This window comes from Crinia signifera, chromosome 5 (assembly GCF_055691185.1).
Source record: "Crinia signifera chromosome 5, ASM5569118v1, whole genome shotgun sequence".
NCBI lineage: Eukaryota > Metazoa > Chordata > Amphibia > Anura > Myobatrachidae > Crinia > Crinia signifera.
In genome coordinates, this window is record NC_139221.1 from 122,942,135 (window position 1) to 122,957,812 (window position 15,678).

General features: G+C 40.2%; 1 protein-coding gene across 1 annotated transcript in view; it reads right to left on the reverse strand.

Moving 5' to 3' along the window:
* LOC146005729 (uncharacterized) overlaps positions 1 to 15,678 on the reverse strand; it is a 64,511-nt gene that overhangs the window by 29,451 nt on the left and 19,382 nt on the right. Inside the window, exons 5-15 of the mRNA XM_083145156.1 lie at positions 14,752 to 14,829; positions 13,520 to 13,531; positions 13,363 to 13,434; positions 13,222 to 13,275; positions 12,323 to 12,376; positions 10,712 to 10,765; positions 8,947 to 9,000; positions 6,622 to 6,675; positions 5,226 to 5,279; positions 4,002 to 4,055; positions 624 to 677 (exon numbers count right to left, since the gene is read on the reverse strand). Coding sequence (XP_083001282.1) covers positions 624 to 677; positions 4,002 to 4,055; positions 5,226 to 5,279; positions 6,622 to 6,675; positions 8,947 to 9,000; positions 10,712 to 10,765; positions 12,323 to 12,376; positions 13,222 to 13,275; positions 13,363 to 13,434; positions 13,520 to 13,531; positions 14,752 to 14,829 — 594 coding nt within the window. The remainder of the gene's footprint in view (positions 1 to 623; positions 678 to 4,001; positions 4,056 to 5,225; positions 5,280 to 6,621; positions 6,676 to 8,946; positions 9,001 to 10,711; positions 10,766 to 12,322; positions 12,377 to 13,221; positions 13,276 to 13,362; positions 13,435 to 13,519; positions 13,532 to 14,751; positions 14,830 to 15,678) is intronic.

The window sequence follows — 15,678 nt, forward strand, 5'->3', positions numbered from 1 at the left end:
AGGCTATGGGGAAATTAAATTGCTTGCAATTTTTTTTTGTTGTTCTAGAGTCGTTGAGTGGTAAGCCCCACAAGCATGCTCCATAGGGATGAGAAATTTATTGTATGAATGAATAAGTGATGACAATGTTGGATATAATTTTATTATGTTTTTCCTTGGATTTTGGTAATATGTAAATTCCATAAATTGTTGTGTGTAATATGCTACTGGATCACTAATAAAGAACTTGAAAAAAAAATTGCTGGCAAATCCTTTCTCCTGGCCAAATCAGCATTTCAATAGAAGTTGATCTTGCACAAAAGTATTTGATGCCTCATATTGTAGCGAGTACTTTTGTGTGAACCTGACCTGACATCAAGCTAGGTGAAGGGAGCAAGATGGGCTACTGTTGTCAGCATTTAAATGACAGTGACTATCTACACCCTTTACCAGCGATTGAATTCTCCCTAAGAGACAACACTCAATTGTTATTATTAATATTATAAATGTGTGTGACATTAAAGGACAATTCAATACTAGCTATTACAGTGGGCTATCAAGCCATGTATTCAAATACTAGTTTAAATAAACCTACGTGTAGTCTACTGATGTGTAAGCACCTTAATCAAGTAAATTCTGCTTACCAAATATCCTCGTTCTCCTTGGCTTCCATGAAATCCAACAGTGCCTTTGCTCCCCTGTTATGATAGAAATGATGCATCATTAATCCTCGCCTAACAGTGTTGCATGTGAGACTTCTTACTAGCATAATGACACATTATTTATTTTGGATATTGACAGCTGGGACTATGTAGGGAAAACAAAAATGAGATACCTTAGGACTTTCTGACAACTACATCATAAATTTGTTTTACAGTAAAACTTTAAGATAAGTGAACGTATTAAAACCGTAATTACTTTAAATGTTTACTTATTATTCTATTAAATATCAATAACCACAAGTGTGCTTTATGTCTTATGCCCACAAGGAGAGATGTAGAAATTTGAAGATGTGTGGTAGGATGTACAAATGGCATAAAACATAAATGCACCTGTTATACCATTTGTGTGAGTTTCAGACAGGTTGTCAATAAATGTACTATAATCACCCACGCCAAGTGTATGACTGTACTTGGGCATATTCAATTATCTATGATAAATGGTGCTCACACACTGCGATTATCACATGCGATTTTTAGTTCAAATCGCATCACGTCTAGTTCAAATCGCACCATGTTTATTTTGCCTTGCGATGCAAGGCGCATTCCTGCGTAGTCCGTATCACAAGATAAAAAAGTATTGGCAGGCAGGTATTTTAAACTAGATTGCATGTAACCTGTAACTCATGTAGTTACAATCGCACCCAGTGTACAGCCCAAATTGTAAGCACAAATCGCACCTAGCACACATCTCACCATGGGCCTTATTTTGGTTCATTCTTTCTGACAAAATCCTTCTTAGATGGGCAAAACCATTTGCACTGCAGGTGGGGCAGATGTAACATGTGCAGAGAGAATTAGATTTGGGTGGGGTTTTACTTCAAAGTGAGCTCTATGTTGCAGTGTAAAAATAAAGCAGTCAGTATTTTCCCTGCACAGAAACAAAATTACTCACCCAAATCTAATTCTCTCTGCCCATGTTACATCTGCCCCCCCCTGCAGTGCACATGGTTTTGTCTATCTAAGAAGGATTTTGTCAGAAAGAATGAACCAAAATAAGGCCCCATGTGTGGGCACCATAAAACTATAAAAACAAATATACTTTGCCAGTGGTGTAACTTCGCTCGGAGTCAAGATATATATTGTGCACCCCCACAACCTAATACATGTCTGTTCTGTTTGATATATATATATATATATATATATATATATATATATATATATGTGTGTGTGTGTGTGTTCTATATATATCTATATCACAATCTATGTATGTCTGTATCTATATATAGATAGATAGATAGATAGATAGATAGATAGAAAGAGAGATAGGTATATATATATATATATATATATATATATATATATATATATATATATGAGAGAGAGAGAGAGAGAGAGAGAGAGATAGAAAGAGAGAGAGATAACACATATTTCATCCAGTATATTTCTCAAAACTCAGCCACAGAAGTGATATCAAAGGGAGAAGATATCTAATTCTTTTAGGAAAAAGATATAGGGCGCCTATGATATATGTTGGTTCTCAGAAAGCAGCTGCTAAAGTGTAGGGGTCTAGTCAATCCCTACGGGGTGAAACAAGGCAAAAATATATACAGTACAGCAGCGCTCATCTTCAATGAATGATACTATACAACAAGTATAATAAAGGTTTTATATAGATATTAAAAATACACTTACATTTCAATACATAAAATTAATATAAGTAAAAATAATCTTAGTTAATGAGCTCACTCACGGGATTGGATAGATAATACAGGTAAGTGCACATTACCAAGGGAGGACTGAATGAAAGATCACTGATCTTAAATGATGAATTGTTGGAACATCACAGATCCTCTCTGTGATTGCGGAGAACCAACACATAGGCGCCCTATATCTTTTTCCTAAAAGAATTAGATCTTCCTCTATAGGCTGGAATACTTAGGAATAGTGCAGATATACCATCATCTGGATACAAACCAATTTGGGATACCTGCACTATTCCTAATTATTCCAGCCTATAGAGGAAGATCGTCGTATTGGGAAGCTTGAGCCCTTGAAATTATAGGGCAACCCAGGACTATTGTGTCACCAAAATCTGGATACAATTCTAGCAGAAGATTTCGGATGGTAATATACTTAAAATAATTCATCAGCTTTGTTTATTGGGAAATCCTACAAACAAACATTACGCAAGATATCCCTGTGATATAAATTTTTAACAAGTACATGTGCACTTAGATTTTTAATGTCTAACGATTCACTTACCTAATTATTTATTTTTAATAAAATTGTCTTTATTTTTATTAGAGAACCGTGTAGTCTAATTATTGGTACAGCCAGCGCTGGCACACTCTTTTACTTCATAAAGTATGAGATTCACATTAATGACATAGGTCATTATGGAGAACATAGCCAGCGGCGTAACTATAGCACCGCAGCCCCCGCCACCGCGGGGGGGCGCTGTGCATGTGGGGGCGCCGGGGGCTGCGGTGCTATAGTTACACCCCCCCCCCCCAATCCCCCGCAGACTATCTCGCTGGTCCCGGCGGCTCCGTTCTTCTGCTGAGGACCACCACAAAATGGCCGCCCCCATATAGCACACAGTTCTCTGAAACTGTCTGCTGTATGGGGGCGGCCATTTTGTGGTGGTCCTCAGCAGAAGAAGAACGGAGCCACCGGGACCAGCGCGATAGGTAAGGCTTCAGGGGATTGGGGGGGGGGGGTTTGCATGGGCGGCAGGGGGCGCCCCCCCTAACGGCGGGGGGGCGCCCAAAACTTAGTTACGCCACTGAACATAGCGTATATCCAATGCTTATTAATGCTTATTTTTCTGCAACAGAAATGTAAGTAGAAGGATACTTCGCTTGTCAAACTTCGCTTAAAACAAACAATGTTGAATAATACAATGCTATTAACAAATCCTTAAATTGAACTTGTTAAAAATTCAATAAAACAAATTTCGTAAACAACGTAGAATAGGAAAAGTCTTTGACTCCACTTTATGTCCTTGAGTATTAAGACATGGACTCATGATTAGTGGCCAACTGATGTAAGCTTGTTTTTCTCAAACTTTTACTTCACATATATCTGAAGAAAGAGCCCTTCTGTTCCTCAGAGACTCGACTGGAAACTTCATTTGGAAATAGATATACACGCCATGTCTATATAGCCTTGTAAATGTAGATTTTTCAGTTGGCTACCACTTTACTTTCCCTAGTTTGCCAAGACATTGGAACATTTTAAACCTTGTACATTACCCAAGACTAACTGTTTACCAGTGATATATCTCAGTATGATTATCATCATTATCCCTAATCTTTTAAACAGAAATATTTGCAAAATGAAGAATAAGGGAGTCTATACCTTCTGTCCTTTTGGTCCCTCTGGTCCTTGCTTTCCCGATGGTCCTTGTGATCCCTTTAAAAATAATATTCTATTAGCATTTCCATTAAATATTTAGTGAAGTACATTATATAAGGGACAAAACAAACATACAATATGCAGTAAATTAAGTTTTTATACCTTTCTACATTTCTCTGTACACCATAGTGAAGAACTAACTCAAAATAATCAGTGACTAACCATACCTCCATATGATGATAGTTCTAAACTTTCCTAATTGGATTTTTACACTTTGGAGTAAATGGTTCTGCAGTCTTTTTAAAATTGAATAATTATAAATGATAAAATGTTGTATCAATCAGTTCATTTTTGTTGTAGCTCTGTGGTAGGTGTAGGACAGCTGAAAGAAACAGGTAGTAGAGGTCCAAGCATACAGTGTCTGCCTGTCCGTTTGCTGGAAACTCCAGTACAAATCTCTGTCCCAGGATGGATGTGTTTTTCGGACAAGAACCGAATGTTATTAGCCCCACCTACCATATGGATCGCTCACACCGAACTAATGCGGTAAGACGCCGACCGAACGGACCGCGAGTGGATGTTTCACGTGAACACCTCATCCATCTGTGGGAACCTCCCTCATCCTCCGATGGTCGCCGACCATGGAATGATGGACCGAGTGGCCAGGCAGCAGAGTGCTCCAGACCACATGGACATTTATCCCAATGAAAGTAGGGATATGGACGGCCAGCTGACATCTGGCTATTTCAGCTGTCCGCCCCCCACATGTACGTCACGGCCGCATTACCATACGTACGCCCAGCGGTTTCATGGGAACGCCCATGAAACGCGGGGCATATGCATATGTTAATGAGCCTAAACAGCCCTTCACGCCCCTCTCCACCCCCAGATCGGATGGTTCCGTACGATCATTTTCTGTACGGAACTCACACCATGTTCGTACGTGTAAGCCGTTCGCACATGGGCAGATACGCCTCCACACATGCGCAAACACCAACCATCGGCCATCCATCCCCCATTCGGAGCCATCCTACTCAATCAGAATAAGGGCCCCTGTGACCTCGTGAACAGAATTTTGTGCCCCATGTAAGAAACATCAAATTTCAATTCAAACAGGGAAACAGTGGCTTAAAAGCAGTATAAGACGGCATAAAATGGTATAAGGACATAAATAAAGCAAGTATAAGGTGTATATTTGTCAACTATTAAAATAAAGAGATTGCTTACCTTTTCACCACGAGGTCCATCAATGCCATCACTACCAATCTTACCAATATACCCCTAAAATAGAAAAGAACATCATGTATAACATGTATGCTGCTATATTAATCTAGGTATACATGTTTCTACCTATGATAGAATATCTAATACCCCTTTTCCACTGCCGAAAAAACTGGGTAATTGCCATGTATACCTGTAACAAATGGTGGAAACAGCTCTTTACTGGGAGTTTATACATGGGTAAATCCAAAAGATGCTCATTGGTCCTTCCAAAGTGCTGACTGTTGATGTAACCATTTTGAATGACATCTATAGGTTTTACTGGTCTTTCCCAGGTTTTACAGGGTTCAGTGACAACAGAGACAACCCAGCAAAAACTAAGGACTACTGTGCAGTGAAAACAGGGTCTTAGCCAGAAACCACCAGGCAAAATTCTGGGTAAAAAATCCTAGGCGGAAAAGGGGTATAACTGTAAGATGAGACAACAATCAGAAGCTGTCATGTTATGATTAAATCTCAAAATATAGTCTAAAGTTCCATACACAGCACGGCCATTTTTGTGAATACACACTGGACAATATCATCGATGATGTCGTCCAGTGACTTCACCCGCATCCGCTGGACATGCAAGTCCTTGGCTACATAGCCAAAATTGACCTGCATGTTTCGACGATAAAGAGAGGCATCGTTAATGATGTGCAGGAGTGCACATCGTTAACGCTATTGAGTGTACATAATAAAAACATTTTTTAAAGGTCTCTTTCAAAAGATTGATATCTTGTAAAAAAAAGTTGTATCGTTTGTATGGGCTTAAGATATCAGGTTACATAATTATTTTGCTGGAGCTTAAAAAATAAAATACATTTATGTTTAAGAATGACACTGCATGAGTTTTACGTCAAATGGCACCATAGAAAAATATATTCTGGAAAAATCAATATATTATGTACTGTGATAAGAACATACTGCAGCAATATATCATGCACCTGTTACACAAGACGCAAGACTCAGCAATGATTGAAATGACAGTAACAAGATATCTCGGTACTTGTTTAGTTTCACGGCGGCAGCGTCTCAGTCGCAGCAGCGTCTGTGTCCCCTTGCGGGGCTTGCTTCGCTTGCCCATGCTACGGGCTCAGTGGCTCACTACGCTCGCCACGCTATCTAAAATGAACTCCATGCCAACGTGGATAGTGGGGGTATGAACTATTCACGTTGGCATGGACTTTATTTTAGAAAGTTTGCCGAGCGCCGAACCCGGAAACCGGCGTGAAACTAAACAAGAACCGATATCTCTTTTTCATGAATTTAAGCCCAGTCCCATTAATGATCAATGGAAAAAAATGCAATGTGTTTTGTATTCAGCCATTTTGTTATCTTCTTACGTAGTTTAAAAACTTACCTCATCTCCTTTCTCCCCAGATTCTCCCTGTGGTCCTGTAAGTCCACGCTCACCCTGTAATATAACAACTCATATCAGACTACTCTTTTGATCAGTGTCTTATTCTGATATAAGTATTTGCTAACAAGCTGCATTTCATAGCAGATCATTGGTAATATTATGCAAAACAGCAACCCAACATAGCAAGTACTATTAGAGCCACAAATCTAGTATCTTCAAAATTTGTGGATCATTTATTCTATGCCTAATCTATTGTAGTGGAAAACTGTTAAATTAGAGTGTTGAAAAAATACATTCAACATATATACCGTATATGCTATAAGGAAAAGATGATATTCTTAATTGTGGTGTAACAGCCCTATCTGGTACAAGACCACCATATAGCCTCATATATACGCTCACATTGGTAGGCAACCTTTAGCACTATTGGCACAAGGTGGTGCTCTCCTACTAGGAGCCTTCTGCACGTCACCTCCTTCTGTCATAGAGGGTTATGGTATACGGATCAATGCTGTCTAGATCAACCATGTTATGGTCCACCACCCTTAGTCAAACCCATCTAGTTAGACACCTAAAGATAGTCGACCGCATCTAGATCGACAGTAACGGAAGTTAGACGCCAGCTTTAGAGTCACATGGTCAACATGAGTTTTTCAAAAATATTTGCTGCCGATTGAACCCCAAACATAATCCAGTAGGCAGCACAACATTAAGGTTGTACAAAAATTGGCACAGCCAAAGTGGACTCTTATTGGGACACATACTGTAAATTTTAACAGTCTCATTCTGTTTGTCACATGGATGTACAATATCAGTTAGCAGATATGCTATAATATTACCATTATGAGTAATAATAATAGTATTAGTACTGTAAAGCCCTGTACACATGGCGCGACCCTGTTCTTTTGCTGAGCGGCGTGCTACAGCAGGAACGCTCAGCAGACATCGCAGTGCACCCCCTGAGCACACCGCAATGCTTTGTGCTGGTAGCAGGAACGCTCAGCAGACATCACAGTGCACCCCCTGAGCACACCGCAATGCTTTGTGCTGAGCATTCGTGCTGAGCGGGGCTTTGCCTATTTTTATTTTTCGTGCTCCTTTTTTGAATGATCTAGTCAGATCGCTTAGAAATAGGGCTGAAATTTGCCCGTTTGTATGCACCTTAGCAGTAGTTATAATAATACAAATAATGACAATAACATAGTAATTATTTTTTCTCTAAGCATATCTCTCTTGATTTTGTTTTGATATGATTTTTTAAAGTCAATAAAGTCAGTGTTTTATTTAGTTTTTTACTATTTGACGTTTGCTACATATATAGGACCTTATTCAGGTCTGTTTGTTGGTCCGCGTGCGTTCACACGGGGCCACTGTTTGCACTTTGCGCCTTTCTGCACATGTGCATGTGCTGGGTATGTGCACCCATGGCAAACAAATTGTTCGCTGGGTGCACACACCCATCTTTTCGGGCGAAGCGCGGGGGCTTGAGGCACCGGGCTGGCCATTTAGCATATGGGAATGTGCAGCGTTTCACGGGCATTCCCATGAGAACGCTGACGCTGGGCATTCTAATTCAAATGCGGTCGAGGCAGGCATGCGGGGGGGTGGGCAGCTGACATCACTGGATGTCAGCTGCCCGCCCACTTCCCCCGAGCATTTTGTATCTACTTACCCATTCTTTTCAATATACTTTTATTCATTATTGCATTCCTTGTTTGTGGATATTACTAACGTAATTCATCTGAAGTGCAAGGTTCAATTGCAAAAGGATGTCAATGTCCCTTAAGGTGATCATTCACCACTGTAAAGGTCCAGTTGAACCAATAGAGCTGTAGTTTGTCCTTTGCCCACACAATTGCAAAACTCTCCTCTCCAATTGTTGCATAATTCTCTATAGTAGTTTTATGCTGAAACAGATCACATTGTGTTCCTGCCACCTGGCTCCTCTAGAAGCTCTGCTGTGGCACATTACTTCTTATCACAAAGTTATGATCAGACTTTTTGCCATCAGCACTTCTGCTGCTAACAAGACATTGATTGTAATGCCAATTTATAAGCTGTTGTCCAGGGAGATAACTTGGAAAAAATTCGTAAGGGATGTCACTCATTTGTAGGGCCCTATAGTTCTTAGGGACCATATCTGCCTTGGGAATGTGGACAGTCACTGGTTGAATCTATCAGTGTTGGATTATTCCATGCACTGCACTGAACTGCTGACATTTCTACATCACACTGGTCTGCCCTAAATGTCAGACCTAATCTATAATTCTTTTGGAACCTCCTATGATCTGGTGGGGTTACTGTGCCATCTTGGTCATCTCTTACCTTCTTTCCTAGTATACCTTGTACACCTTTTTCTCCAGGAACACCATAAAAACCCTGCACAAATTGAAGACATTTATCAGACTAGCTCGCTGTATGCGTCCCTTGATAGTAGCACAGGTACAACACAGATTTTCCAATAACTGATGGCCCGACACCTCTTTTTATCCAGACAAATTTCCCACACATAGGCAATGCCCACAGGTGTTGGTGGTGGTGGTGGTATGTTTCTGACTACATAGTTAGCCGTCAGGATGCTGCTGTGAGCGTACTGTACACTCCTGTGTTTGTTCTATAATACTAAACTGTAAAATTTATTGTTTTAGAAATGTGATGAAGGTGCATCATTAGTCCAAGATGTATTTAACATTATCACTAAAATGCATAATCTGGCACAGTTCTGGGACCAAGGGTGTTGGCAAATCGGTGGTGTCCCTGTATCATATAAGATATAAGCAATATATCATATGAGATTTCAAGCATAGAGAAATATGGGCAAAGGCAGTAATTAAGGCATAGCCCGTCATAAGCAGAAGGAGGCATGGGAGCGTCCTGCACAGGATTAATATTTCTGGCACATTGGGAATATAAGTGACAGAACTCATGTTGGAACAAGTAACAATACAGAAGTTGGGAATAAGGCACTAGTGAAAGTCTCAGGATGGTAGAATGAACACAAAAGTGATGATTACCTATTCAACCTCACAGTGAATCTTCCGGATTCCCTGTGGGAAGTTCTGTATCTACTAACCTATCACAGAGTAACCCTAGAACAAGTAGGTACCAATAAACATGTTGCTGAGGACCTTCCCTTGATGGTTTATCCAAGTTCTATATCATCATGTTTAAGAACTCGGTCTATATAATTATATATCAGCCTACTTAATTTATATTTGCAATTGATATACTGTGTATGTACAATCCAGGGAAACTGCAGAACCTTTAATGGTATACTTAACATATCTATACTATTATATCCCTCCCAACATGACCCACTGTAGGAGAACCAAAATTTTATCATCCATATAAAAAAAAGTTTCTCTATATGCGGGCAGCACGGATGGTGTTACTGCCTCACAGCGCTGAGGTCAGGGGTTCGATTCCTACCATGGCCCTAACTGTGCGGAATTTGTATATTCTCCCCATACTGGCGTGGATTTCCTCCGACTACTCTGGTTTCCTCCCACAATCCAAAAATATACTGGTAGGTTAATTGGCTCCCAACAAAATTAACCCTAGAATGTCTGTGTGTGCGTGTACATGTTGTGGGCAACATAGATTGTAAGCTCCACTGGGGCAGGGACTGATGTGATTGTTCAAGTATTCTCTTTAAAGCGCTGTGGAATATGTGTGTGCTATATAAAAAACTGGTAACAATAATATATATGTTCTATTTACTAAACCTGTAAAAAAAAACACACACACACATGCAAGCTATTTTATCTTGCTTATGAAAAGTTTATTATCCAACATGAACATGGTTCATTTCTTGTGCATCACCAGCAAGGAAATGATCTCTCCACAAATGTACAGTAGGTGGATTTTGATTAACTTTGAGTAAACCTATATACATCTATATAAAGGATGTGTATATGTGGTCCTTTCTTCTGAGATAGGGCAGCTTACAGAGTGGTAAACCTTGCATAAACACCGACAGCAGCATATTATCAAATTTCCAAGTTGATAACTAGCATTTAGTATGAGAAACGGCAATGCATTTTGTAAGAGTTTGCTGTTATCTAGCTAAAATAAATGAGTTTGTACTTACTATGTCTCCTGTGAATCCAGAAGGACCTTCAGAGCCATCGGGACCTGGGTCTCCCTGTTGGACAATGAATAGATCCCTACTTATAATCATGATAACAGTAACCAATTATTTACAACATAGTTATTGTGGCAGACAATCTTATAAGAAATAAGTAGCTCATTGTGAAATATATTATATATATTAACTGTACGACATAAAGAAAACTAAATACCTATACCTAAATACCTAAATATTTACAGCATGCAACCAGGTTATACAGTGTGATAAAATAAGCAACAAAGAAGGTTACTGTAGCTGTTTCGATTCTATTTACTGTATTAATAAAGAAACTTTAATTTGACACATTTGGTCTTGGCTTAGTATAAAAAGGAGTAATTTAGAGTATATATAGATATATCCTCATACCCCTTTGCTGCAGTCACAACAGACAGCCCCTTTTGGCATGCCTGCCAGGTCGAATGAGAAACTTTGGGCATCTAGATTTCTTCTTTTTTTTTTTACCAAAAATGTATCAATGTAACTAGGACACATGAGCAGTCTGTGCAGATTAATTTAGTTTTCGGGGACGTTCCCGCGGCCTGCCCCAGCAGTGTCCCGTGGTGGTGGTGGTGGGGGGGGGGGGGGGTAGCTGGGAGTCCCCGCTGCCACCTGCTTGTCAGCGTGGAATAGATGCTGTGTGCATGCGCATAGTGTCTATTCCCTGCAGTCAGACAGGCAGCAGCGGCAAAAGGGGTAGTGGCCTTGCACATGTGACGTGATTTGAAGATCACACCCACTCTCCATGAGGCCATGCCCCCAAAATTCCGGGACCGTGGCTGCGCCGTGCCAGAAGGGCCCGCTGGATCACCAATGAAAGTTGAGAGGTATGCACTTGCATATCTGTGTGCTACTGAGTCTCTGAATCTACATAGTGCTACAATCAGGAGCTGCCAAATTTTACCCTGTACTGCAATTCGATCACATCACAGCCACAGTCAATATGGACACATCTGTATGTGTGTGTGTGTGTGTATATAAATATACAAGTATTACATATTTATTAATGAGCACAGTCTCCTCGTGTGTCCTAGCCACATACGCATCTCGCATTGAATGGCATATTAAGGCTAAATGTATGAAGATATATTGGAGATAGCTACATAATAATAAAAAAGCATGTATAAAATACATATAATACATATACAAAAATAAGCAACAATCTTTTATTTATACACAAAATGTTGAAAAAAGGTACAATGATGCTAGTTCTAAAAGTAGGACTTAAGTAATAACACTTTTTGATTAATCACTATTGTATGTAAATCTAACAGAGAAAAACATATTAACTGAACCTTAAGGGTTCATGTATTAAGCCAAGAAGAGTGGATAAATGGAAAAAGTGCATAAGTTGCCCATAGCAACCAACCAGCTTACTCCTATTAATTTATAGAAAGTAATTGATCAAAGCTACCTGTAAGCTTATTGGTTGCTATGGGCAACTTGTCCACTGGTCCACTTCTCTGCTCTTTTCACTATTTGATACATCAACTGATTAATGTTTTAAGAGAAGATATTCAAAGCAATTCTAGCAAGCTGAAGGAAAGTTGCATGTTCTTTAGCACCCCTACATACCCTGGGCCCTGTATCACCCCTTCTTCCTTGTCCGCCTTTAGAGCCTCTGTAACCCTATAAAATGAAAAAGAAACAGTATTACATAGTTGTTTGCTACTTTGAATAGCCAATCGTTTTCTGCTATATATCCATCCAGAGGTGGGGGTGGGGGGCTGCAGCATGGGGGTCCCCACAAGGGAGAATAGCCTTGTCAGTCAGGATCCCAACTGTCAGGCATTTAACAGTCGGGATTCTGATGTAAGTATAGTGACTGTCACAATTTCCACGGTTGGTGCGTCATCTGACACCCCTGCCAATTAATTAGTTTGGAATAGCAGTTGGTGTGCCTCCCCTATTTGAGGGGAGGCAGTGTGACCTCTGACCAGGTCACTCTGCACAGAGTCACACAGCTGGGACGGGCACAGTCGGTGCAGTCTAACCCCCCCCAAAAAAATCCCGGGATTCGAATCTCCAATCCTGGGATTCAAATCCTGTCAATTTTGGGACCAAATCCCAGAATCCAGTCGATCCCGATCCGAGGATTGGCCACCCTACTCAGAACCCCACACAGTTCATGTTTTCCAGGTCACCTGTAGATTTTTTTAAATTGACAGTTGGTGATACACAGCACACCTGCCAGGTGACCTAGAAAACCTGGTCTGTGTGGGGTCCGGTGAACAGAATTTAAGAACCACTGTTCTACTGGATAAACTAAAGGAACAGGACTATGGGAGCTGCAGTGTAAGGTCACAGGAGCCACAGCTACCACAGTAGTGATTAAACAACAAGCCCATTGATAGGCTCTTTTTTCACTTCGACCCAATGCTTTGTGAATGCTATACTGTTGCTTGGGGGGCTTCAAAAACAAATATTGTACATTATGCGTAATTTTACATTTATATTACATTTATTTTACTTACTTGTCTACCATGAATTCCAATGTAACCTGTTGGTCCCTGGCTGCCCTTTTCTCCCTAGGAAATAAACCAGACACATTCAGATGCTATTACTGGCATGCTGTAAAGCATTATTAATGTACAATATTACTTGTATAGTCTTACTTTTGATCCAGGGAATCCAGTAAAACCTGGCTCACCAGGCAGGCAGTTGCAATTTTCATCAAGCTCTGAGCACTGAAGAAAAAAATAAAATGCTTAATTAAACCTATCCATAAGCTGCTCAGTTTAGTTTGTGTAAGCATACTATATGGATACTCACCCTTTCATCTTTCTGCACAAAGAAAAAAGGATAAAGTGTCAATATGGCTTTTTGTTAATATTCGCTAAAACAAAATGTTTATTGTAGCAGGACACATGCACACACTCAGGAATATGCTCCAGAAATGATTTTGATACTTACCAGCAGTGACTCAGTGGGTGAAATGTAATAGGATGAGAGATTCAGAAACCAAATAATATACAACTTGACCAAATATACAACAGCATTATAATATGTACTATATTATATATTATAATATGTAAAGGTATCCATCCCTTGGCAACACTCGAAGCATCTCCATTGCTCCCTACATCTCCAACCTCATTTCCCTACACACTCCCTCCCGACCTCTCCAGTCTACCAATGACCATCGCATCTCCTATAACCTGGTCACTGCATCTCGTATCCAAGATTTTTCCCATGCTGACCCCCTTCAATTTAGAGAGTTCCATAACTTTATAAGACTCTCCCCGACCTTGCAATGTTTCAAACGCGCAATGAAATCCATTTCTCCATCAAAGCATTCCCTTCCGCATAACCTAGTACCAAGGCCGCTATCCCTATCTGCCCCCTCATGTCCTGGCAATCCCTACCATGCTCACTTCTTGCCTTCAAGCCTCCTTGCCTGCACCTTGTGTCACCCCCACCCTCTAGAGTGTAAGCCCCTTGGAGCAGGACCCTCTTCCCTCCTGTACACACAGCCTTCTTTCTTGTACATCAATTACAGCTCTCTTACTCAGCTACCATCTATACCCACATCTCTTCGTGTACAGTGGTGGCTCCAGAAAGTGCAGCACAGTCCAAAATACAAATAGGGGAGCCTCACCAACTGCCATTCCAAACAAAATCACTGGCAGTCAGTGTGCTCCCCTATTTGAATTTTGGACTGTGCCTCCTCTGAAGCCACCATGTCCATTCATTTCTACCAATGACATCCTGCCCTGGTAGCATGTGGACAACTTCTTTGCTTATCTACATCTCAGCTGTATTGTGCACTAAGAATTGTGCTGCTTAATGTGCCCCTTTTAGTGTTTTGGAACTGCAAAACACTTGTGGCGCTCTATAAATGAAATGTAATAATAATAATATTCCCAATAAACAGAGTAGTCATTCAGTAACTCTTTAATTTAAAGCAACTTGTCTTTATGGTTTTAATCATTGAATGTGGGTCTTCTGTATTAGATAAACACAATATTGAACAGCTAGAATCAATGTGGATCCTCCATACTCACTACTTCAGGCAATTCACAGCAAGTGGCTTCTCCTGCTCTTTGTGCGTCTGCCGAGAGTTCAAGCTGTTGTAAGTCAACCTACAGTAACAAATTAAAATGACTTGTATTCCAGCACAATACAAGTATAATGGACTTATATGGACTTATAGTATAAAAAAAAAAAAAAACTATGGTTCTGATTGGACACAGCTATGAATTAGGTCGCAATTCTCCTGATACTGGCCCTTATTCAGATCTGATCGCAGTACAAATTTGTTCTCAAAATGGGCAAAACCATGTGCACCGCAGGTGGGGCTGATGTAACATGTATAGAGAGAGTAACATGTTTGGGAGTTATTTTGTTTCTGTGCAGGGTAAATACTGGCTGCATTATTTTTACACAGCTATTTAGATTTCAGTTTCAACACACCGTACCCAAATTTAACTCTTTCTGCACATGTTACATCTGCCCCACCTGCAGTGCACATGGTTTTGCCCATTTTGAGAACAAATATGTACTACAATCAGATTTAAATAAGGGCCACTGATACGACAAAGCTGCAAATTAAGCCACAGTGATCCGCATTCGGATTGTACACAGCTGCAAATTAGGATGCTGTACAGTAATGTTTGTCATCTGCAAATGCGTTACACTGTGTCTGTATCACAATTTTGTTATTACATTGCAGCAGAACAAATTTAGACACAAGGTAACATCAATGCAAAGGGCGTTCATGGTCCATGACTGTGAGGTGACATGCTTTAAAATAAGCACTGAGGTATTGGGTGAGATTTAATAGGATGAGAGATTCAGAAAGTGAGAGATCTGGTAAGAAATCTCCAGGTTTTTTAAAGCGGCAATCATTTACACTGTAAAACTAGTTGTAAATCTAGGTGTAAATGATTGCCGCTTTAAAAAAACCCTGGAGATTTCTTACCAAATCTCTC